The sequence below is a fragment of the Macrosteles quadrilineatus genome, unplaced genomic scaffold (assembly GCF_028750875.1).
Source record: "Macrosteles quadrilineatus isolate MER2022 unplaced genomic scaffold, UCM_ALF_1.0 Scaffold_2__2_contigs__length_208266976, whole genome shotgun sequence".
Lineage (NCBI taxonomy): Eukaryota > Metazoa > Arthropoda > Insecta > Hemiptera > Cicadellidae > Macrosteles > Macrosteles quadrilineatus.
The window spans coordinates 163,857,856-163,882,856 of record NW_026542595.1 but is presented as its reverse complement, the minus strand read 5'-3'; the positions used below and the strand labels follow the sequence as shown (position 1 = coordinate 163,882,856).

General features: G+C 35.9%; 1 protein-coding gene across 9 annotated transcripts in view; it reads left to right on the top strand.

Annotated features, from left to right (window-relative positions):
- LOC128985483 (protein kinase shaggy-like) overlaps positions 1-25,001 on the top strand; it is a 211,949-nt gene that overhangs the window by 165,307 nt on the left and 21,641 nt on the right. For 4 of the 9 annotated variants that reach the window (XM_054405013.1, XM_054405014.1, XM_054405011.1 and 1 more), the window contains 6 exons: positions 13,738-13,928; positions 15,032-15,115; positions 15,960-16,070; positions 18,894-19,131; positions 23,536-23,729; positions 24,565-24,621. In XM_054405013.1, coding sequence (XP_054260988.1) covers positions 13,738-13,928; positions 15,032-15,115; positions 15,960-16,070; positions 18,894-19,131; positions 23,536-23,729; positions 24,565-24,621 — 875 coding nt within the window. Of the gene's footprint in view, positions 1-6,022; positions 6,492-13,737; positions 13,929-15,031; positions 15,116-15,959; positions 16,071-18,893; positions 19,132-23,535; positions 23,730-24,564; positions 24,622-25,001 lie in introns of those variants that run through there. The other 5 variants (XM_054405009.1, XM_054405007.1, XM_054405012.1 and 2 more) reach the window with 5 other exon arrangements.

Sequence of the window (25,001 nt, the reverse complement as noted above, 5' to 3'; positions counted from 1 at the left end):
CGTGCATTTCATACTTAAAGCTGCTGTCTAGCCTCAAGGATTTAGATGTATATTACTATTTTTTAGGTTTGGTCTCGCTTGGTATATAATCTTCACGACACCACAGCAACCAACGATAATATCGTATATTGCCTATATCTAACCAATTAGTGTAGTGCTACATGGTTGTTCATGGATTGTCCTTACACAACTCGCGATGTAGTAGTGGTACTGGTGTAGTGGTGTGTATGTGTGTGTGTGTGTGTGTGGAGATGGCCGGTCCAAGATGTTTGTGTATAAGTAGGGCAGTGCTGTGTAACTAGACCGTGAACTTCCCACATGCCGATGCACTACTCCACTTGTTTCTACACACACACGCTCCCACTACAAACCCACGATAATTCATTGCTTTTAACTGTTCATGGACTTGAGCGTCTCAAATATATTTGGGGGGGGGGGGGGGGAGAATAACTAATCAAGTCATTTGGTCATTTCCAGGATTTATTGAAAAATTAAATTTTATAAAGTATCTTAAAAGAGACCTAAAGCTGTGTTTTTTATGATACGATATTAACGATTGAAAATTTTGTATTCTGGTTTATTTTCTGTTCTTTCTAAAATTGAATCAAGTTTTCATTGGACTCGCCCATCGATGTATAATAACTCTCGCCTTCATCATACTGTACGTCAAATAAATATCTGGTTGTTTTGCAGTTTTTTTTAATAATGCTGGAAAACTAAGTTATGTTAAAATAGAATACGGCATTGTTTAGTAACTAACGTGTTGTCTCTCGTAAGATCTTAAAATAAGTGTTGATGACGTATGGGAGCTTGTAAGACGTTTTAAAGAAATCTTCTGCAATAGACTCTTCTGATTTGTAAAATGTATTAATTCAATAAATTTGCTCTTTTCCGTCTATTGTCAATGTAGTCACCAAATATGGCACTATAGAGCTGTTTCTACAAGTAAGGGCAAAGAACTTAAGATTTTATACTATAGTGTATCGGTATAACCGGAAATTAGGTATTCATTTCAATCATTTCCCCCTTCATTGGCGCTTAACTCGGGAAAAACCACGAGGTCCCAAGTTCAATATGATAAAAAAGCATGTAAATGTTATCACATTTTCTTACACGTCTTACCATAGTTTGTTATTAAAATTCCGCCATAGATAGGTATATCGTCGACATAAAGAAACTAATACCTACAACACAAATTGAGCAACCGAGGAGGATGGCTACGTTTTGTCCGTGTCATTAGCCATCAGTCGCGAGCATCGAGGGTCGCGAGTCGCGGAGACAGTATTCTGTTCTTCGCAGTCCAGGCCGGTGGTTAATTTTTCACGACGGCCTAACAAATGCGAGACAATAGCCTCTAAAGGGGGGGGGGGGGTGAAGGGTTTATGATGGAAGTGCTTGTCAGTGCAGTCCACATCGATTGTAGCCTCTCCTCCCCTCTCTTCACCACCATTCATAAGCTCACCCCACTGTACCAGTTAGTTACATGCATTCCCTGCTCCTGCTAACGCTATTCGTTTTCATTCATAGATTTGAGTTAATGTTGACATTTCGTGAACCCGTTTTTCACAATGGGGAATTGATTTGATAAGAATTTTATCCGCGGTTATTTGTGGCATTTGGGCAGTTACTGAATTGTTATTCTTGGGGTCTTATAGGGATGTTCAGTAAAGTAGTTAACCCATTTTTTTTCATTCACTATTCTTTATGTTGGGTTAAGAAATAAGGAACAAAAGTGTGAGACATGATCACATTTAACAAAATACTAAACTAATTAAAAATTTAAAAATTTACTAAAAATAATGTGTATACAAAAAAGGTATTAGCAGGCATGTGCAAGAGCTGTCTGTACATCCGTTAGGTTCTTCTAAAAGTACAGTATCGTTACCGTAACCAGTTTGACCAAGTAGGCCCCTGAATATATGGTTTGACCTAGAAATAATTAGAACACAAATGAAACCATTGTAGTTTGATAGTGAAAAGTATTGTGAATAACATATCAAAAGTCTCCAAAAATATCTTTGGTGGAACACCACCATTTTTCCAAAATGGCGGCCAAATCCAGTAGTTTTTTTGCTTTTTATTGAAATTCTGACTTTCCAGTCAATATTGGTGAAAAGTCGTAAATACATTTTATTTTCCTCTTGAAATTACCTTTAAAATGATACCAAATATATGTACGCACAACCAAAAATAAACCCCGCAGAAATAATAAAATATTTCAAATAAAGGTTTTCCAATAAATTAATGTAATAGTCCAAGCACACTAATAAAACAGACACAGGGATCGTATAAAAACTTGCAAGTAAACGTTTTATGGTTTTATTTTTATTTTTGTGGTGTGCAGAGTACATATCAAAAGTTGCAAAAAATCAGTCCACGGGAAACCCCTAAATTAATTATATAAAATGGCGGCTTTTCCCAATATTGGACAAATTTTGCAAAAGGAGACACCGATATTTATTAAATGGTCCGTAATTAATTTTAATAGGGGATGCTTTTTGGGCCGCCATCTTGGAACTTCCATATTGGATATCAATATTATTTAATGTAATTATAGTGTTGTGATACATCATTATGAACTAGATTTCCACGCTGATTTCAATGCTGATATCCGTTTTTAAATAGCTATTTTCTATTTTTAAGACACATACAAACGAAAATTCTCCCCCTTACATTGCTTATGGACGTTTCGTAATTTAAAAATTTAAACACACAATGAAAACTACCACAGCCTAAGGGTGTACCATCAGGTTCAAGTATGGCGTGGAAATAGTTCACCATCAGAACCAACAGATTGGGGTTGGTGTTTGACTGAGTGTGCATAGGCCCTTTATACCAGCACTACCTTCTCTATTAAAGCTCATCCACTGAAAACGTCATTCTTGTTGTGGCAGTAAGTGTAAATGCCAAAATAGGGGTGATGAAAAGAAAATGGTATACAGTGTGGTAGAAAAGTCCCGGAACGGTTAAATATATTTGTTACCAATATAGATAAAGTAATAATACTTGGTATATAAATAATAGCTATAAATTTCTACTGTTTTAAGCTATTCTCACCTTTTTATGCCTTAAGGGGGACAGCCCACCAGGAGTCAGACAAAATTCTTAAATAGCAGCATAGGTCGAGTTTGGTATCTAATTAAAGGTCTTAGTTAGTAAAATACATTGCTGCAAACCCGAACTCAAAAGGACAACTGAGTCAAAAATGACAGATGTTCAAAGATTCATTGAATTTGCATTGCTATTCTAGGCTACCTCCTCAAAGGGCAACCACGAGATTTCGGGAGAAAATCATTAACGTAAGCATAGGTCGACATGCACATCAAATTAAAGGTCTTATGTAGTAGAATGCAATACTGCATATTTGAGCTCAATAGAACAACTGAGTAAAAAAGTACAGCTGCTCAAAGATTCAAAATGGCAGATTCAAGAAATAGTTTAACGGCTGCCATTTTTTACTCAATTGTCCGTTTGAGTTCAGGTTTGCGGCAATGCATTCTACTAACTAAGACCTTTAATTAAATACCTAACTCGGCCTAGGCTGCTATTTAAGAATTTTGTCTGACCACTCGTGGGCCGTCCCCCATAAGGCATAAAAAAAGTGATAATAGCTTAAAACAGTAGACATTTATAGCTATTATTTATATACCAAGTATCATTACTTTATCTATAATGGTAACAAATATATTTAACCGTTCCGGAACTTTTCTACCACACTGTATGTGAGTACTTTGATACCAGAACGAACTTGTTGACATATTAACAACCCGAGATATAAATCATTTAACAAAAACTGATTTAAATAAAGGGTAATTTAATATTGTATTGGGGTTTGTACCTCGTCTCCAAATAGTCTGTTTTAACTATAAATAGCTAAAATGAAAGCTCTTACATCACTGAATATTTTAAGGCTATATGAATATTTTAAGCATCAATAAGACCTGGAGAAAAATAATATAAACACATTTTAAAAGTACGATACGTCCATAAGTAATGTATAGGGGAGAGTTTTCGTTTTAATATATATTAAGAAACGAAAAAGCTTATTTAAAAACGGATTTAAGCATTGAAATCAGCGTAGAAATCTAGTTCATAATGATGTGTCACAACATTATAATTACAATAAAAAATATTTATATCCAATATGGCAGATCCAAGATGGTGGTCAAAAACGCGTTCCCTATCAAAATGAAGTACTGACTACCCAATAAATATTGGTGGTGGTCCTAACTTAATATCTCGAAACAATTTGCAAAAAAGCATGTTGCATCTTTTTCAAAATTTGTCCAATGTCGGGAAAAGCCGCCATCTTTTATCAGTATTTCACGGGTTTCCCGAGGACTGATTTTTGGAAACTTTTAGTATGTCACTCTGCACACCACAAAAATAAAAATAAAACCATAAAATGTTTACTTGCAAGTTTTTATACGATCCCTGTGTCTGTTTTATTAGTTTGCTTGGACTATTACATTAATTTATTGGAAAACCTTTATTTGAAATATTTTATTATTTCTGCGGGGTTTATTTTTGGTTGTGGGTACATATATTTGGTATCATTTTAAAGGTAATTTCAGGAGGAAAATAAAATGTATTTACGACTTTTCACCAATAATGACTGGAAAGTCAGAATTTCAATAAAAAGCAAAAAACTACCGGATTTGGCCGCCATTTTGGAAAAAAAGACATGTTCCACCAAAGATATTTTTGGAGACTTTTGATATGTTATTCACAATACCTTTCACTATCTAATAACAATGGTTTCATCTGTGTTCTAATTATTTCTAGGTTATGCTATTTTTTTTCTTATTTTAAGGCGCCTAAAGAGTGAATCTAGATTTCAGATAGTTCAATTTGGAAACTGAACAAGTTGTGTGGGGTTTGACATAGTTTGCATACAGTAGGCCTAATTATATTTACTGCAAAAGTACTTAAATATTCAAATAATTCTGTTTAAATTTAGCTTGAACTGGAACCAAAATATGTGTGTACTGTCAGTCTACACTGATGGAATCTCTGTTCAGCGTTCAAAACTAAGATTTAACTACGGAAATCAATTAAGGTTTGCAAACATAAAAATCAGTTTGGATGTTTTTGCCAGTGGGAGGTGCACGAAAGCTATGAATACAAAGTGTGTGATAGGCCTCTAATGTAGCCCATTAACACTCGACTATCTATCTAATCATAACACTGAACAGTGAACACTGTGATGTGCAAGTCGCGGTGTGAGCCACGTCTCAGCTACAGTGTTGGCCCTGTGGAAATGTGTCTCTAGCCGTAAGTTAAAAAATATACAAATCAATTTATACTTTCGTATCGTTGTCTTTTATTTTTCTATCAAACATGTGTTATCTCAAAAAAAAACCAAGGCGGTTTGAGATTTTTCTTTCAAATTTCCCAAGCTAGTTGAGATTTGCGTTTGATTGTTGGTCCTGTAGACCTACCGGTGTTTTAGTGCAGTTGATATAGAAAAGTTAGGACCTTGATTTTGTCTAGGATTCTTCTTCACGATGCACCGCACTCGCTCTTTAATAATTTTCTCTCGTTAATAAGTAAATACAATCACGTCACACCTTGGTTCACAAATCGATACAGTAACCTGTATTCTTAAAAATGTTGTTGTATACTATTAACATAATCAACATTAACGTTTTAAACCAAAGACCAACTCAATTGTTGAGCTATAAAATGTAGCCAACAACAATTACAGAGTAGATTGCAATAATAATTGAGTAGACAATTTCCTTTGTGTAAGTAAATTCAGTTACAATAATTTCGTATGTAGGAATGTTCCACTATCTCGCATTGGCCAGTTTGTACACAGATTACCTTATCTGTTGGCTACGCAGTAGGGGCGGTGTGCGCTGTGTCATGTCGCTGACAGCTGTTTTCGTTGGCCGCCACTGTCTCTTTCTCCTTGGTTCATTTCTGGTAATCCCCTTCCCCCTGTTTTGGCACGGTTACGCAGGTCAGGGATCCTTCAATAATAAAAATGTGCCTCATGCCAAACTCCGGTTCAGTTGAGTTCGGCGTCGCGTCCGTTGTGTTTCGTACGATGTGTGTGACTTTGTGATTGTTTTGTGTACAAATACTCCGATGGCTACTACAGTGGGTAGTGTGACAGGCTCTATGTGTCTACATAACAGTTTACCTCGTGGTCCGTGTCAGTGGACACATTACCAGGCGCAGATAGCGCAGTTGTCGTACAAAGCGTTTTGTGAACAAAACAACAATTATTACTCCGTGGAGACGTCCAAGTCGCCGGCTCCTTACTCTGTGGCGGACTCGGCCAATTCACCCGCCTCTCCTGTCTTAGCAGGTTTGAAACCGAGAGAACGCTATTCCAGGTCGCCGCACGCGATGGTACACTCGTTTCTACGCAAACTAAAACATTTTTGTGAGTTGGGTTATAATGGGAAATTGTGTTTTTCATTATCCTATTGTAGACGTTCCTACTTGGAAATTTATTTATCAATCGTTATCAAATTTTGATGGTGAGTTTGTATAGAACACGTATTCAACATGTGAAGAAACAATTTTAAATATTCTTAGGTCATGTAATGGATATGAGCTACTTTGTCCAATATTAGTCGTTTTTAATGTCAGTGGAACATAACTGTGGTCGTGTAACATTAGACATACTATGTATACATTTTGTTAAATAGTATCATTAGTTGTTTGCTAAAAGACTGGGTGTATTTATTTCAGAAAACACGGCCAATGCTATTTAGATACCTAATTGATTGTACAACTTGCAAAAACCTGTATGTTGCCATGAAGGTATTATCCAACCTTTTTATAATGGGGAAACAAAATTATAAGTTATGCTTTTAATGTATCCCAAAAATTATAACAACAGCATTATTTTAGAAAAGATTTTACAAAGTCTATGTCTGAGCTTCCCAAGAAAAATGCATCCACAATAAATTAATTCGGTAGATATAGGAAAAAAATGTTTTTTATGCCCTAGGATAATAGGCCTTAGCCAGAAACCATATTGGTGATTGGTAGAATTTAAACTCTGAACCTATGCACAGAAAACGTACTACTATAACCCAGAATGCCAACCGCATGGTAAAAAGCATTAAGCGGTTTGAGAGAGCTTTGCCTGTCAATCCGTAGGCAGCGCCACCAGCGTTGCTATGCTATTCCATGACAACGCTGGTGGCGCTGCCTGCAGATTGACAGGCAAAGCTCTCTCAAACCGCTTAATGCTTTTTACCATGCGGTTGGCATTCTGGGTATAGTAGTACGTTTTCTGTGACCTATGGGTCCAGAGCCTCGTGCTCTTCCACTATATCCTTAGAGTTAAAGTGTTTGTCTTTTTACCTTCCTCAGTACTCATACAAGGACCTAATTTTAGGTCTAAATAAAATGTGTTTTTTGTATTATCCTTGATATATTCATATACCTCCAAGCAAATTTCTAGTTTATTGCTAGTTGGATTTTTACTAACATTTTCAGATTTAACGCCTATTTAAATAACATTACGTTTTATGAGTACCTACTAGGTTTGCTGATAAAGGGAAAGTAATAAAGAGTGTTTTTATTGAATTGAACATAGCTGAGTATGAAATAAGTAAATAAGATCTACAAAATGGTTTAGAAAGAAATTGTTAAATTTTATGTTTTGGGGTAAAATTAGACAAACTAATATTTACCCCATAAAACCTCTTTCCCATAATATGACTATTTTCATGCTAGCTGCAAACTTTTTCGAAAAAAATGCAGGTTTACACTTTAGTACCAAATGTTATCAAAATTGAATGATTATTATGTGAGTTATCGGGCTAATGGACACACACACACATATACAGGGTGATTCAAAATGAATGACCCAGTTTTAGCGCTTTATAACTTTTATACTATTAAACTTACCTCTATAAAATACACATCAAACGAAAAAGCAACTCGAAGAGTTTGTGCCTTCCAAAGACACATCATTTAACAAAATCGGTCCAGCAGAACTGTAGATTTAATTGTACAAAGTTAAAAAGTAATCTCCAACTTTTTTTACCACTAGAAATTTGGAGGTTACTTGACGTTTTTGCAAATAACTCTTAAATGGTGAGGAAATCGACCAAAGTGGAAGGTAATATTCCGAAAGAGAATAAAATTTCCTACAATCTACTAATATGCATTTTTTGAAAATACTCAAGAAAGGTACCAAAAATTGCCTCAAGATAAATAAAAATTAAAAATATCCGTCTTCAATGTAGAAATTAAACATAGCAAACATTAAATTTCACAATTTTTTTTATTTTAAGCCAAATTTAGGTTACATTTATTGACTATTTTAAAAAAATGCATAATAGTATATTGTAGGAGGAATAATACCTTCCACTTTGGTCGCAAGGGCGGTCCTAGACATCTATTTTGGGGGGGTCACCGGGGGGCCTGGGGGGTATGGAATACCCCCCAGTAAAGGACGGGGGTCCGGGGAAAAATTTGGAAATAACGTGCTAAAATGAGTGGTTTTTAAGCTCTTTTGAGGACCTAGTTTAATGTGTTCAAGCTTCCCAGTTTATTTTTTAAAGGTCAAAGAAATGTCTAAAAATAAACTTGTATAATGTCATGTTTTTGCATTATTGAGGCTTGTGGTTTTAATATCAAAGGAATACCGCAACATTACAACACATTCAAGCATTATATTGATTTACGAAAACACCCTTTCAACTGGTGCCAATGTGCATGCTAAACAGAAAATGTCCAAAATCAGACCAAGATTTCAAAAAAAGAGAACTTATTTTATCTAAGAAGTGTTTAAGAACTTGCACCAAACACGACTGCATTATACCTGCCCAGTAAGCAACAGTTAACCTACACAAAGTACACTACCCAACTAACGTTGCGTCGGCGTCCCGTCACTGCTACCGCCTGAAGAATTGGTTATCAGTGTTCTAATTTTTTCTACGCCAGTGCCAGTGGCATTTTACAAGGGGTCAATGTGAGAATAAAGTTTTTGTGCAACTTTTTTGTGGTTGTGAGGTTGTGCCGGGAATTAAATCCGTCCCTTCCGCATCTAAGTCTGAGACACTACCATTTTGTTGTTGTTTTGTGGCTAGCAACATGCCTATTGGGTTGTGTTATTCTTAAATATGATATCAGTGCTCTAAATATGAATACTATGTAATATTGAAAGTTTTGAAATTTGCTACGGTTATCATTGAATTACATTACTGTAATTACAAATTCCTAACGCTGAACTCAGATAAATTAACATTCAACTACCTTTCAAACTTTTACTATTGATAAAACTTCTTTTCTTTATCCAATACCCAATTCAAGTTTTCAATCATCTGGGTTAAAATGAATTATAACATTAAATGTCGAAAAATTAAATAAGAAGAAGAATGCAGCCGAACGTCGAAGTCAGCATTGGACACTGTCGTTGCCATAATGGCTGAAAGCGTCCGTTGTCTGCCGATCTTCCCTACTTTTCATAACGTACAAAAGCATAGTCAGACTTGAACGATCCCAACCCAAGTTTTAGGTTAGAATTTATAATTAGTCCTCTCGTTCGCTACAAGTGTAAAGACTACAACGAATTTCAATTTGGTAAAACGATTTGCAATAAAAATTATTTATCTTTCCCTGGTATAATAGTTTATGTATATAAAAAATATTTTGGGGGGGGGTCATGACCCCCCTGGGACCGCCCTTGTTTGGTCGATTTCCTCACCATTTAAAAGTTATTTGCAAAAACCTTAAGTAACCTCCAAATTTCTAGTGGTAAAAAAAGTTGGAGATAACTTTTTAACTTTGTACAATTAAATCTACAGTTCTGTTGGATCGATTTTGTTAAATGATGTGTCTTTGGAAGGCATCAACTCTTTGAGTTGCTTTTTCGTTTGATGTGTATTTTATAGCGGTAAGTTTAATAGTATGAAAGTTATAAAGCGTTAAAACTGGGTCATTCATTTTGAATCACCCTGTATTTATTACATGAATTTGAACAGGTGGTGTTTTTGTCCTCTGAGGACATTAAAATAAAAAAGTAAATTGATGCCGGGTCTAGATCTTTATCAATTATCCATCATTAAGATGGGGATGCCACTTAGGTGCATATTTTGACCCAAATATGAGTGAAGGATGAGTGTAGAATGAGTGTAGAATGGTGTGAGATGATTTGTGTAGCTTTGTTACTAAGATCAGCTGTTACTTTAGCCAGGATCATTTATTTAAAGCCCAATGATCAGGAACAGCTAGGTCCAGTTTCGAACCATCAAAAAGCTACTGACTTTTCTCAGGATCGAACCGGCGACCTTTTGATTAGTAGGCGAGCACTATATAACCACTCAGCTACCCAGCCAGTTATCACGATATCTTACCACGAGACCTACAGTAAAAGCATATTTCCTATATGGAAATACGTTTATAAACGGTAATATAGCAGAACCCCGGTTAACCGAAATAAAGGGGGGAGGCTGTTTTGGATAACCAATTTTTCGGTTAACCCATCGTATGCTAAAAATAGCCAATGTAACACCACAGTGTGTAGGAAAAATGAATTTAGGAAAATGTCTATATAGTTCAACAGTGTTTTGTTTCAGCTACAAAAATGTTACAATTGGATAGAAAATACTTTAAACCAGACAACTGATATTATTAAAGCATTTTACAGCCTTATATTATCTTATAAAACCATTTCGGTTACCCCGGGTTTCGGTTAACCCAAATTCAGTTAACAGGGGTTCTACTTTTAACATCAAATCATGGCAGTTTTGTTGTGCTACCAGTGATTAAGTTGTAATTGTTTATTAGTGTCTTACATTGTTTTGTGGTCTGATTGAGTGTGGTACCTTGGTGGTCAGCCAAGTATTAAGTGCCAAGGCTTAAGCAGATATTTGGGTCAGTAGTGTCGCTAGTACGCTGGGAAGGTGTCTGAACCTATAATTTTTCTCCCTCCTCTTAATAATTGGTTTGTTTTTAATCACATTTAAATTTTCATATTTGCATAAAGTTAGCCTATACAACATTTTTGGTTTGTTTGCGTTGTTACTGGTGTAGGACTGCTTGTATTTTCTATGTAATGGTTCATCTTTATTCAGTGTTAAGCAATTTACAGTAGCCCACTACTAAAGTTATTTATTGTTAAGTTTTATTTCCTGATCAGTCAAATGTAGACCAACTTTAGTTTAGTCTTATTAAATTTGTGTATGATTTTTCTTGGATAACTGTCATTTTTGTTGGTTAAGATAAAAGTAGTGTAATTTTCCCCTAATAAACCAGATGGCTACAATTTTCTATATATAAATAATTATAATGATTCCCATACTCAAATTTTTAATTACACTCTGGTTTTCAAAGGTGAAGTGCAATGATTTTCTTGAAAATTAAAATCAAAGAAACCTTATGTCTCATATGGTTGCCCAAAGGAGGTAATTAGATCAATTATGATTGGTTGTTATTAATGTATGCCACTTGAGTGTAATGTATGCCACTCTTTGGTCATTGATTCTTAGCTTATGGTTTTAGTAGAAATTTAGACATTTCCTACTTATATTTCTGTATATTTCCAGAGAATGTAGCAATTTAAAAGTTCATTTTTCAAAGGAGTTGGATCTTGTTCAAATGACTGGCTGTCAATATTTCTAGATGCATTTTATAAATAACTGATACCGACAAACATACACTTGATCACCTAGAGTGTTGGTTGTGGTGTTCAACCTAGCTAGTGAAGTGGTAAACAAGATTAAAACTAGTGAGAAAGGTCGCATATCTTTTTATAGTTATATAAGACACTACATTTTGAAGTTTTCTTTATCAAAATAAACAAAACAAATGAATCTTAATGTGATCATTCAAGGAAATTTAAAAATGTTTTCTATCTGTTGTACGTTGTGGTTTACTAGTTTTACCAAGCAGTTTAACATAGTGTCCATAGAACCCAATCAATTGAAATAAATTATGTTAGGATTTAAAGAAGTTTTAGTTGTCACAGTAAAATAATGCAAAACCCAGCAATCTGTACTTACTACTTATGGACAAGTTACCAATATTAAATGTTTTAGCTAGTTTTGCTTTGGACTAACTATTAAATGTGTATGTTGTCTGTTTCTGCCTTATTTGTGTTCATTTCTTAGTCTTATTCTTTAAGTTTATTTTGTTTTTATTTATTTTCATACAAACACTGTTCAAATGATTGATATTTAGATCTGCTTGAGCACACTATGCACTTGTTGGTGTAATTTCAGTATCAACCAATCCTTTAGTTATAAGCTGATTCTTCTGAGAAACACATACACAAACAATAAGATTGCGCAAAAATAAAAATAAGGAAACATTCTTTTAATTTTTGCATTTTTTGATCAACCTAAAAATATCTTCCCTAACAGCTTATAATAGCTTCTGTAAATTTAAAATTTGTTTTGCAATGTTATCATGACATGTTTCCCTAGATTCAGTGCTATGGTTATCAGTTATTAATTGGACATAAGCAGTAATGATCACAGATGCAGAATTAATTTACTCATTGATAAGACTATCTTCAGTGTAATTGCATGTAAATAGCTAAGTAGTCTTTGACTGTTGGTAATATATTTCAAATACAAAAGTGTAGGACATTTAAACATATTTCAGTAAAAAAAGAAAACATTTATCGTTTTTGGCTCTAATTATTCTAGATATTTTTAAACATAGATTTTATATTTTGTTTTAAAATAAAAATATATACAGTATTTAAAAATTAGAGTTAGAAGTACCATGTTTTTTTATTAAGTTTTTGAAATAGTAACTAATTACTTGCTTAGCATTGAATAACAACATTGTGATAATCGATTATTGCTCAGGAATTACTTCTGTGACTATTTTTACCTTGACTGAAATTTGGGTTTCTTGAAATGATTTAGGCTAGTCATTTTCTTCTATTTGCAAAATATGTTATGCAACAATAAACATTTACATTGGAAAAAATTATTTAAGTGATCAGATAGTAGATGTTTGAAAAATAAGAAGTGAATTTCTAGTAGAATGTTGTAGCTTGTAAATTCTAACCAACGGATAAAAAATATTCCATCTACTCGTATATTGTAAACTTTGTCTTGTCTATAGAGTATAGGATTCCAAGAAATTGCAGTTTGTTTAGTCATCAAGAAAGTACTTGAGCCTCCCACCCTTTTTTTGATCTGTTGATTTTAGTTGTTGAAGCAAAAAGACCAAATCCCTTAAGATTATTGAATCATTGAAACTAAAAAGCCTAGGCGATTGTTGATAATTACTTTATTCTGTATTGAACAATCACCACATATTAATGAAATATGTTGAAATTTCTTTAATTAATTCCTGTAGATATTCTGAAGACTGCCAAGTCTACGTTAGTGATATTGAAGACAACTTGTTTTTACTAGACTCACTAAAACTTCAAAATATTTGGCCATTAGAAAGGCTTACAAACGTCAACATTGTCCATCATATAAACCATACAGCTGCATTGGCTATAAACTTTAAAGGCTTTCTGTAGAATTTTTCAATTGCTGCATTATTTTCCTTTTCTACTTTGTACAATACAAATTTTCTTCCTAAACAGTAACAAACACTGACTTTTAAAATCAATTGAACATATTTAAGAAATATGACATTGCACTGAAATGCACAGCCAGGAGGCGAATGAGAGCCTCGCAAATGGTTCAGTAAAGTTGGTTGTTCCTTGGTTGACTTGAGGGTATCTCCTTAGTTTTAACATTATCAATCTACCAATACTTTTGGATGTTGACTACATGTGCGTGTGTTGTTTGGCAGGTAAGGATGGCAGTAAGGTGACGACAGTGGTGGCGACTCCAGGGCAAGGTCCCGACCGGCCGCTGGAAGTCTCATACACAGACACCAAGGTCATCGGCAACGGCAGCTTCGGAGTTGTCTACCAAGCCAAGCTGTGCGACTCCAGCGAGATGGTCGCTATCAAGAAGGTACTCCAGGACAAGAGGTTCAAGGTGAGTTGGACAAACGGTGGCAATGAATCCTTGGAATTATGGGAGTAGTGGGAAATCGGAATAAGCAGATTTCTTTAAAAAAAATCAACACATCTATAGTTAAATCATTGCAATCAGCTGTCACAAATCTCAGCTGTCAAACATAAAAGATTTTGCAATAGGCTGCAATCGTTTGAGATGATGATTTTGAAGGAGATGATAATAATTTCCACGCAATCATAGGAGACAATGATCATTTTTCTTGACATTTTAGTTTAGAAAGCTTGTCTATTGTTCACGGAGACATAACTAACTTTCCGTTGTTCTCTGTTATAATTACTATGTTCGGCAAATGTTGTAGCAACATTGATGATTTTCTGACATTAGTGGTATTACATTTATTACTATGAGTATTATTATGACATATGGTGTTGAGTTCTGGGGAAATGCTACAGATAGTAAAACAATATTTAAAATCCAAAAGAGAATTATAAGAGTTATCGCACAAGTTAATCCAAGGACGTCTTGCAGAAATTTGTGAACTCCTTTGAGGGCTATGCAATGATATATCGTTGTTTACCAAAATCTCTAAGGGATGTAGTGAGGAAGTATCTAAAAACTACTTATTTGAAAAAAGTAGCCAAAACGGCCATTGGCGAACTGCATGTTTATAGGATACAACACCAACAACCACTTTGCTAAAAGATCGCCCAATCCAATGAATCTGGTGTATGTATAAAACAAGGATTATGAACACCTCACTATGCCCCAGTGGTTGTAGTATATGGCTAAAAACACAAAGGTCTCCAATTATTTTTGAACCCGAGCAAAATATCCCACTGGCCAAGTGGCACACATCCTAGCCACCTTGGCTATCTGTTCTTGGAGACTATGGAGTAAAAACCGGTATTTAAGCTGAAGTCAACAATTGCCAACAGATTGCGCTACCAATGACGCTATACCCAAGTTGTTCAATGCGTTACTAGGTAGCAGCAATAATTAGACACGGTCTGTTTTGAGGGTATTTTTTCAATTGGATCTTCAACAAAACTGATCATAAATGGTATTCTGTGTGAAATATGTTGTCTTTTTTTATCTAATTTGAATGTGTTTTTTTTTTACAGAACCGAGAGCTTCAAATAATGAGGCGTTTAGAACACTGTAACATAGTAAAACTTAAATATTTCTTCTATTCAAGTGGAGACAAGGTAAGTTAAAAAAAAACACTGTACAGAATATAAATTGATAACTTACCCTAAGTTTAAAAAAAAATTTTAACCAAGGTTACAGAATGTTTTCTCTATTTATTTGTAAATACAGTAGGTACAACCCCTCTAATCCGTCACATGCTAGATTTGGCTCCGATCGCAGGGAGATGACGATAAAGATTCTGTGACTGCGGAAAACGCTGATGTGATGTTTCTGCAAATTTTTGCCGCTATAGTATTGCAGAAAACGGTGATGTGTCCATGACCATGGGGGATGAACAAGCTTTGACGCAACTGCAGGAGACTGTGCTGATGTCCACACGACTATGGGAAGGCGAGGAGTTACACTAGCTGATAGCTCTTGACTGCTACTAACTTTCTGATCGCTACCCATGACTGTCGGTCGCTCCCGATGTCTGCCCATAGGTCCTGATATCTGTTCATCACTCCCAATGTCTCCCAAATGCTACTGAATTTTTCAAAAATTACAGACATCTGCTGAGCTCCAGACTGTTGCCAACTCTTCCAATCGCTACTGATAACTACTAAACTTGCTAATATGGCTTGAAAAAGCATGCAAAAAATTCTGTATACTGATGCTGGATTATTGAAAGTACTTCATTAGCAGGCATTTACTGTTTTAGACATAATTAGATTAAATTAGATGATACATTTTATCAGAGAAATCAATATGCATCTAAAAAATTACAAATGAAGAATGTTAATGATAAATCCAGATGTATCATAACACAACTTATACTTTTATTTCATTCTAAAAATACTAAATATTCTTTAGAGTAAAATATTTGTATATACAAAACCCACTATTTTTTTTCTTTTACAGAAGGACGAGGTTTATTTGAACTTAGTGTTGGAATACATCCCAGAGACTGTTTATAAAGTGGCGAGGCATTATAGTAAATCCAAACAGACTATACCTACTAGTTTTATAAAGGTAAGGTGCAAGTTTGTGCATTTCTTTTATTACCATGCAAAATTTGTATTCAAGTGTGGTAAAGGTACAGTGCTAAAAAATAGGGTTTACCTTAGTCTACAGCTCAATGAGTTGTAACTTTCGTTACGGCCGTTTCGGCATAAATATGCTATCATCAGACGTCTTCGGCTGAAGCAGCGTCATCACAGTGAGTAGAAACACATAACACACACACAATACATTTTACAGGGTGTCCACCGACCGGGAAAACCGGGAATTATGCGTGAATTTCGTATTTTACCGGGAATTTTCAATTTGCCACAATTGCGCATGAAGATGACGTTTCCGTGACCGCGGGAGACGACGATGACGTTTCCGTGACCGCGGGTGACGACAATGACGTTTTCGTGACCGTGGGTGACGATGATGACGTTACCGTGACCGCGGGAGACGACGATGACGTTTCCGTGACCGCAGAAAAGGAATTATAATGTTTCCGTTACCTCTGAAAAATAACAGAATTTTGTCACGACCAAGAAAGACAGTGGTGATATTTCTGTTACTGAGTGAGATATTCAGGATTTTTCAGTCATCGCAGAAATCAATGATGGTGTCTTTACAACAGTACGGGACAACAGTACTTGATATAACCTCGAGTTTGGCTTGACAAAAAATTTCAAAATGGCACACTTCTAGGAAGTTTTATTTTTTATGTTTTGTAATATCTTCATTTACCTTTAACGTGGTATTTATTTAATGTGTTTAGAAGGGTTTAGAATTTAAATTGGCTACGTGAATTTTTTGTAATTTCTGCATTAATTATTTCTGTAGGACATTTGAGATACAACCTTTAACTCCGAAATTAGATGCTATATGAAAGTACATAAAGACAGGGGTTGGTGTAGTAATCATTACAGAAAATTTGGTAAAGTTGAAATCAGTATTAAGAATCTATTTTTCAGGTGTCTGTACAGAGAAAAAAAATTGGTATTGACATATCACTTTTTTTAAGAAGTTGTTGATAAATTGCAGGTTTAAGGATTAGTTTTTAATTTTCAGATTATTTAAACAGTGATGTATAAAAATTGAAGCTACTTTTTCTCTGCTATATTAGAGGTATGCCAGGAGCGATTCCTGGTAACGGCGGGTCTATGTGTCTGTTTGCTGATGATTGTAATGTGCTTATTCCCGGAAGATCAAAACAACAGATTGAAACGTTTTCTCAGGAGAGTCTTTTATCCACTAAAGAATTCCTTGACCGAAAAAATCTGCTTATTAACACAGAAAAATCCAATTTTATATCATTTTCCACTAAACAACGTAGACAAAATTTTGAACCAAACATTTGCATAAAATCAGAAAGAATAAACCAAGTAAAGCAAACAAAATTTCTTGGTCTAATTATCGATAAACATCTATCTTGGGAGGGCCATGTGAACTATGTGGTTAAAAAGGTATCTTCCGGTATCCATGCGCTGCGACAGATGTTCAGAGTATGCAGTTTAGACACTTTAAGAGTTGTTTATTTCTCATTAATACATTCACATATTTCATATGGAATTGTTCTATACGGGGCAACAACAAAAACTAATTTAGATAAAGTACTAATTAAGCAGAAAAAAGCTATCAGGGTGATGAAAAATCTTAAAAAGAAAGAGCCAGTCAAGAGCATCTTTCGTGAATTACAAATATTAACAGTTTATAGTCTTTATATTTATGAAACAATAATTTATGCAAAACAGATCCAACTATCATCCAGCTCAACAGAACAATTAGTATATAACACCAGATTAAAAATTAACCTACCTCGGCATAATCTCGAATTTTACACTAAAAAGGCATCTTACATAGGGCTAAAATTTCTCCAGTCTATACCAGCTCACATCCGAAAAGAAACAAAATTTAATAAATTCAAGAAGCTCTTAAAGGAATATTTTTTAAGAACTCCCTGCTACTCAGTAACAGAATTCTTTAGTATTAGTAAAAAACAGTTAGGCCTAACTTAATTTGAATTCCAAATACTGTTATCCTTAAAGTCATGGTTTTGTTAAAAGTTCAAGTAAAGTAATTTTAGTACTCTTTTTATGTATTTAATTAGCAGTAAGCAATTTTGAATTTAGCTTATGACTCTATTCAAGTTCATGTAATGTGAAACTATAATGAATAAAGAATGTTTTGACTTTGACTTTGACTTTGACTTTGAACACTTGTGTCAGGCAATATTACAGTAATGATAAATTTTGTTTCTTTAATTGAGAATGCTCTTTCCGATAACTAAAATAGCGAGCTGTGTTACCGATAAAACAGCATTGCGAAAGTTGGCGCAAAACACGTTGGAAATTTTACTATGAAAAGTACGAACTGAACTCCCTGGATTTTTTTTTACTCATGAATTACTCATGCATTTTTTCTGGTTGGTCTGTTGTACACCCTGTTTTACAATTTAAAAAATAGGAAAATAAAATTAAAGTAACTCAGTGGTGCGTCAGACTGTGACGCTAAGGTAGCGATATCTTGGGTTTTCATCTTGGTGCTGCCAATGAGCAAAATTAACAGTACAGTTCTTTTCCGTACTGTACTGGCTCATCCCTTGCTTTGCTTAAATTAAATTAACACATTCAAGTAAATACATCAACTTGGCTAGATTTTTCGACTAATCGTTTTGTTATGGAAAACTTTCTCACCTGAGGACAGTATCAGATTGCAGATACCAAAACATGATAACTGTGTGTGTTGTATTAACTGTGGTGGAAAATGACTGCAACAATCTCTTCATTCTTCAATAACAAAGAATGTCATCGCCAAAAATGAAATTCAAAGTGTTAAGAACTGTTGTTTGTCCAGTTGTACATGTATCAACTGTTCCGGAGCCTGGCGTACATCCACTCGTTAGGCATCTGCCATCGAGACATCAAGCCACAGAACCTATTGCTGGACCCAGAGACAGGTGTACTCAAGCTGTGTGACTTTGGCTCAGCCAAGCATTTGGTCAAGGGAGAGCCTAACGTGTCATACATCTGCTCACGGTACTACCGAGCTCCCGAGCTCATCTTCGGGGCTATCGACTACACTACCAAGATTGGTAAGTTGTTGTGTTCTATGGCTTTTTCAGTTAGTTTAAGAGCCACCTTGGTAACTCTTAATAATAATAATATATCTTTATTGTCGTTTGGTAATATAAACATTACAATAGACAAGGTCAACATGTTTTGTTACATATGTTATATAAAATATTAAATATTCTACAGAAAATGTTAAAATTAAGTTAAAAGAATCTTAAAAGGATAAAGCATCAGTAATAATAAAAACTTTGAAATTAACAGGGAAAAGACCATAACACGAACAAAGAATCATCAAGACTGCTTGGCCTCACATTTAAGCGAATTTAACGTAGGACATGTGCACAAAAAACTACCCTAGGGTAGTTTTTCTGGTGTTTGCACCCTGTCATCAATACATCTATAATGAGATATTTTACTCAACTGGTCATTTTTGTTTTGTTTTACAGTCTGAAATTTGCTTGTATACCATCAATATTCGCAACTTATTATAGCCTAAGGGCCGGACTACACGAGCATAAGGAACGCCACCGACCGTCTGCTTTTTTTGCAGAGCCAATAGCTTTATATGATGTGGACTACACGAGCGTTTTGTCTACCCGGTGAGGACGCAAAATCTAACGCAGATCTAACGTCTCTGGATGCGTAAAATACGCGGGCGCACCGGACTACACGAAGCAGCAACTAGCATTTCTCCTGCGCGTTGATACATCCCTCCCCTCACTTGGGCGAGTCAAATTCTGCATCTGCACTACTTGTTGTATTTGGAGTCGTCTGATTCTGTTTTGTGCCTTAATATTTGTATTTGTTTTGCTGAAAAAGTTTGTCTGGGTACATTCTATGGGTATTAAACAATAATTGAAACTGAACTGTTACTAAACGACTTGATAATGTTCGGTGTGACTACCAACGCCTCTTTGCACGACATTTCTTCTTAACAGCCTGCAACAATACCATACCAGCTATACATCCGACCTGTATCGTGTCCATTCCATATTGGAACGGTCCAAATGTTAGTCACATTGGGCGAGGACAGTCGGCGGCGTTCTATTCGCTCATGCAGTCAATGTTTTCGCGTTTAATCCGCTGCTGATTGTCGACTTTGTGTAGTCCTAGACATTTTTGCGCGTACTTTTTAGACATTAGACATTATTTATTTGCACATAACATTCTTTTAGATGTGATAACATATAGAACAGGTGCATTGTCAAAATTGAGCCTAGACTAGAAAAATACAAAGTACAAAGTAACAGGAAAAAAATACCTAGCCAAATAATGTAAATACAAGTTAAGAAAATTAAAAACAAAAAAATTAACTCAAGGGATGGTTATAGAATTCTTCTATTTTATAAAATGCACGTTCAAGGAGTCCATTTTTCAATGTTTCTTGAAACTTGTTTGAACTCATTATTTTATAATATACCGGTAGTTTATTATACATTTTTAAACCTGCATACAAAGGACTTTTTTCAAATATGGTCAAACGGTGATTTAGTAATCTGAAAATTGTTTCGTTTCTTGTACTGTAGTTGTGTGTGAATTTGAATGAATCCGGGAGGTTATTTTTTATATTGTGTATGTAATTTAATAATTCAAATATGTATAGTCCTGTGAGTGTTTGAATTTTTAAATTTTGAAAGTGTAATTTACAAGGACTTGAGTACGGATTATATTTGTTATTATTATAATTATGTTATGTTATTTACCTATAATTGTTATTATTTATAGCTTACAAGGACTATCGGCGGCATTTCATACGCTCGTGTAGTCCGGCCCTAACACTCAACCACTCATCTGTCTATGTGTGGTAATAAAATGAAACTAGGGGACCATAGCAGAAATTTCTGCTGTTTAGTTATATATACAAATTGAACTTAAATACACACTTTTTACACATTTAGTCGTGGTGTACATCAGCTGGTATACTTAAAACAGCTTATAGAAACACTGTAGCAGTACTTCCCATTATAAAATGACTGGATCTTTGAGGGCCTGTGGGGCAGAGCAGGAGTAATTTTTGACACTTCTGATATCTTTACCACCGTAAACCTTTCAAATGAACCCTCAACAGCCATGCTACCTTTTTCCTAGCTCGAGATATTTCGTGGGGACCGATTCGCTTACGGAATTACATTAAAATGAAATGTTTATTCACCACATCAAGTTTTACAAAACCTAACCACACAAATTTATGATATGGATGTAATATAGAGCACAAGGGCCTAGGTTTTTAGGATTTTTGGGAGGATAGAAGTTGCGATGGTCAATGTTTTGTTGTTCGTTTACATTCTGAATCAGACAACCGGCGTAGTTCATGCCGGCCCAAAATTATCGTGCACTCTCAGTTATTTATCGTATCCAAGTCTGATAAGTAAATGGAATCAGGGAACTGCTCTTGCTTTTTACAAAACGAAATAGTTGTAGACTGAAAACATCCAAATGGAGGTAGCAGTGGCACGGTAACTCTGCTAGAAAATCGAGCCGCTGTGTAATGTTGTTATGTTGGTACCACCAGACAAATCAACCAGCTCATTGGCTGTTGGCTTAATTGCAATCCCACAATCCCCTGGTTCCATAGTACTAGTCCCGTAGTACATGTGGAGGCCAATGTATCTCAACTGCTTTTACTGCTACCGTCGGTTGTAGGTTATAGCTCTAGTTCAGCGTGAGTGTTCGAGCAACTATTGCCAGTATCATAGACTTAACCTTGACCGCCCAAAATAAGTATTTGTCTGGGTTGCAATTGTGGAACTGTACCGTAGACACTAGACAGACGATTCAACGATTTACTCAGTTACACAATACGATTCTCAATCAATGCTCGACTGTGGATTGAATTGATGTTTAGTCTTTAATATGTTATTTAAAATTAGAGATGGACGGGTCCCGAATTTTCGGGAATTTTTCGGGGGAAAAATATGCCCGATTATCGGGACGGGATTACATTTGATTCGGGAATTTTTCGGGACGGGATTTGGTCCGATTGTCGGCGATTTTTCCGCTTCGCGAGTGCCGATAACGCCGCTATTGCGAGCAATACGTCTGCGAATGCAGGAGACGAAGTTCTACCGACGATCTCGCCGTCACCGCGAAGTTCTACCGACGATCGCGCCGTGACCACGAGTCATACCGACGATCACGCCGTGACCGCGAGTCATACCAACGATCGCGCCGTTACCGCGGAGTCATACTGACGATCATGACGTGATGGCGAGTCATACCGACGATCATGCCGTGATGGCGAGTCATACCGACGATCACGACGTGACCGTGGAGTCATACCGACGATCGTGCCGTAACCGCGGAGTCATGCCGACGATCGTGCCGTGATCTTGAGTAATACCGACAATCGTGCCGTGATCGCGAGTCATACTGACGATCGTCCCGTGACCGCGGAGTCATACCGACGATCACGCCGTGACCGCGGAGTCATACCGACGATCATGCCGTGACCGCGAGTCATACCGACGATCATGCCGTGACCGCGAGTCATACCGACGATCATGCCGTGACCGCGAGTCATACCGACGATCATGCCGTGACCGCGAGTCATACCGACGATCACCCCGTGACCACGAGTCATACCGACGATCACACCGTGACCGCGGTCATTTTGACGATCGCACCATGGCTGCGAGTCATTTCGACCGCGAGTCACAAGTTTCTATAGGTACCTGTAAGTTGTTACCAATTTTTTGGTTTTTATAATTCAGTGCTACAAACGGTAAAAATTGATTGCGTCTTTTTTGCAATACTCAAGACTTTCTTTTTATGCACTGAAAGAAATCCCGTCTCGTCCCATCCCGAAAATCGGGAAGGAAATAAAAATCCCGTCCCGAACTAAAAATTCAATCCCGTCCATCCCTATTTAAAATAAAATGCTATGAACAGAGTAGGCCGTTTCTTATCGATCAATGAATTTAAAATGATAAAGTGTACCTACAACAACCATAAAAAACCAATAATAAATATTTCCCATCCAAATAACCGACCGACCGTTCGATTTAGGTTAATAGGTTTTAAAAGATTTAACCGAGTAGTCGTCTGTTATTTTTTCCGTGTGTCAAAAGTAATAACGTAACTTTTCATTGCAAAGAGTATGTCATTTATGGTTATTGTAATATTTATTATTAAATTGTTCCTATTCCATTCTTGCTTTTTTAATCATCATAGGCCAGTTTGTACATTTTTTTGGACTCAAGATTCAAGATTCGATTTTTTTAGGATTCAGATTTGGATTCGAGATTCAAAATTCCTAGATTTATCCATCACTACAAATAAGGTAGGTTAGTTAGTAAGGTTTTTTGGGTTTAAATATGACAAAAAGTGTCCTAATGTTATTGGTATTAATGGTATCAGCCAAAATAATCAATTTATTAGTAGGCAAGATCGTGGGCCGAGTTCTATATCAATACTTGTTGTAACAGACGTGTGGAGTGCGGGCTGTGTGTTGGCTGAGCTGTTGCTAGGACAACCCATCTTCCCTGGAGACTCTGGTGTGGACCAGCTGGTTGAGATCATCAAAGTGCTTGGCACACCTACACGGGAGCAGATACGCGAGATGAACCCAAATTACACAGAGTTCAAGTTCCCTCAGATAAAGTCACACCCATGGCAGAAGGTGAGTTAATACTTCCTACAGTGACTTGGTCACAAAAACTCCTGATACAAGATTAGACATCACCACATCTCTATGGACATAGACAAATAGAATTAAAATATAGACCGACAGCAGTGCTGCGGTTAGCATAAGTTCTGGCGTCCACTGCTAGGATTGCCGTGTAGTTAAATAGCGTGTGGCACTCCTAGCGGTGGATGCCAGAACTTATTCTAACCGTAGCACTACTGTCAGTCTTTAATTCTATTTGTCTATGCAGTGGACCAGCTGATTTAAAAAGAATACTGTTGATTGAGCTATTCGTAGTGCGCATAGTGTCAAAATTCTATTTTCTGAAAAATAAAAACTGAATAGTTGTTGGGGCACAACAGAAACTATATTTTACAGTCGGTTTCACTTCAGCCTATTCTCTTAAGAAGTGTCATGTTTTGTGTCTTTTGATTGTATCTATTAGCCCCTGGAGTATAATTTTATAAGGTAAGCTAGCTGAACTCTTACTCCATTATTTACAATAAATTGTTCCAACAGAGATAACTAATTTACACCAGCACACACTGTCAGTGGCTCAAGTCAACTACTCCTATTCTAAAACTGATGGCAAAAAGATTCTATTGACTCCTATTTTAGTAGATGCTATACAATAGTTTACGATCTCACTGATTTACTATTTTTTAAATGCAGGTTGGGAATATTAGAAGGAAGCCGTAGAACTTGCCTTGTTGCATTATCAGTTTTAGATAAGAAACACCCTTTAGTTTCAAAACACTTTTTTTTCAAAATTAGTTTAATGATACACGGCGATGCTTTTGTAAAATGACAGACAATTCCTTCATTGCAGTTCTTGCTCCAGCAAATGTCTGTTCCGAAATGTACAACTGACCACCAAAAGATAAGAGTAAGTGTGTCTGTGTGTGTGTGTGTGTGCGTGTGCTCCCCCTAACTCGATCAAGGGACGGACGGGAGCAACGGAACACAACTCGACTCCAATTTAGGGAATTTATTGAAAATGTTTTTCAGTTTTTCCATTGTAACGAAACTTAAGTTATCAAAACTGTTACTAAACTAGGCATACAATTTAAAGGAACAGTTAAATTCACAAGGGATTATTCATTTGGTTTGAATATTCTCTTCTACTGACTTTTAAATTATTTTTTTGTGGGTAAAAGTAAATCATCAAAATGAATGTGTGATGCTTCTCCTTCATAGTTTTTATTTGCAATATTTTTTTGAAAGATCTACAATTTGTTGTTAAGGTTAGACAATAGACAATAGACA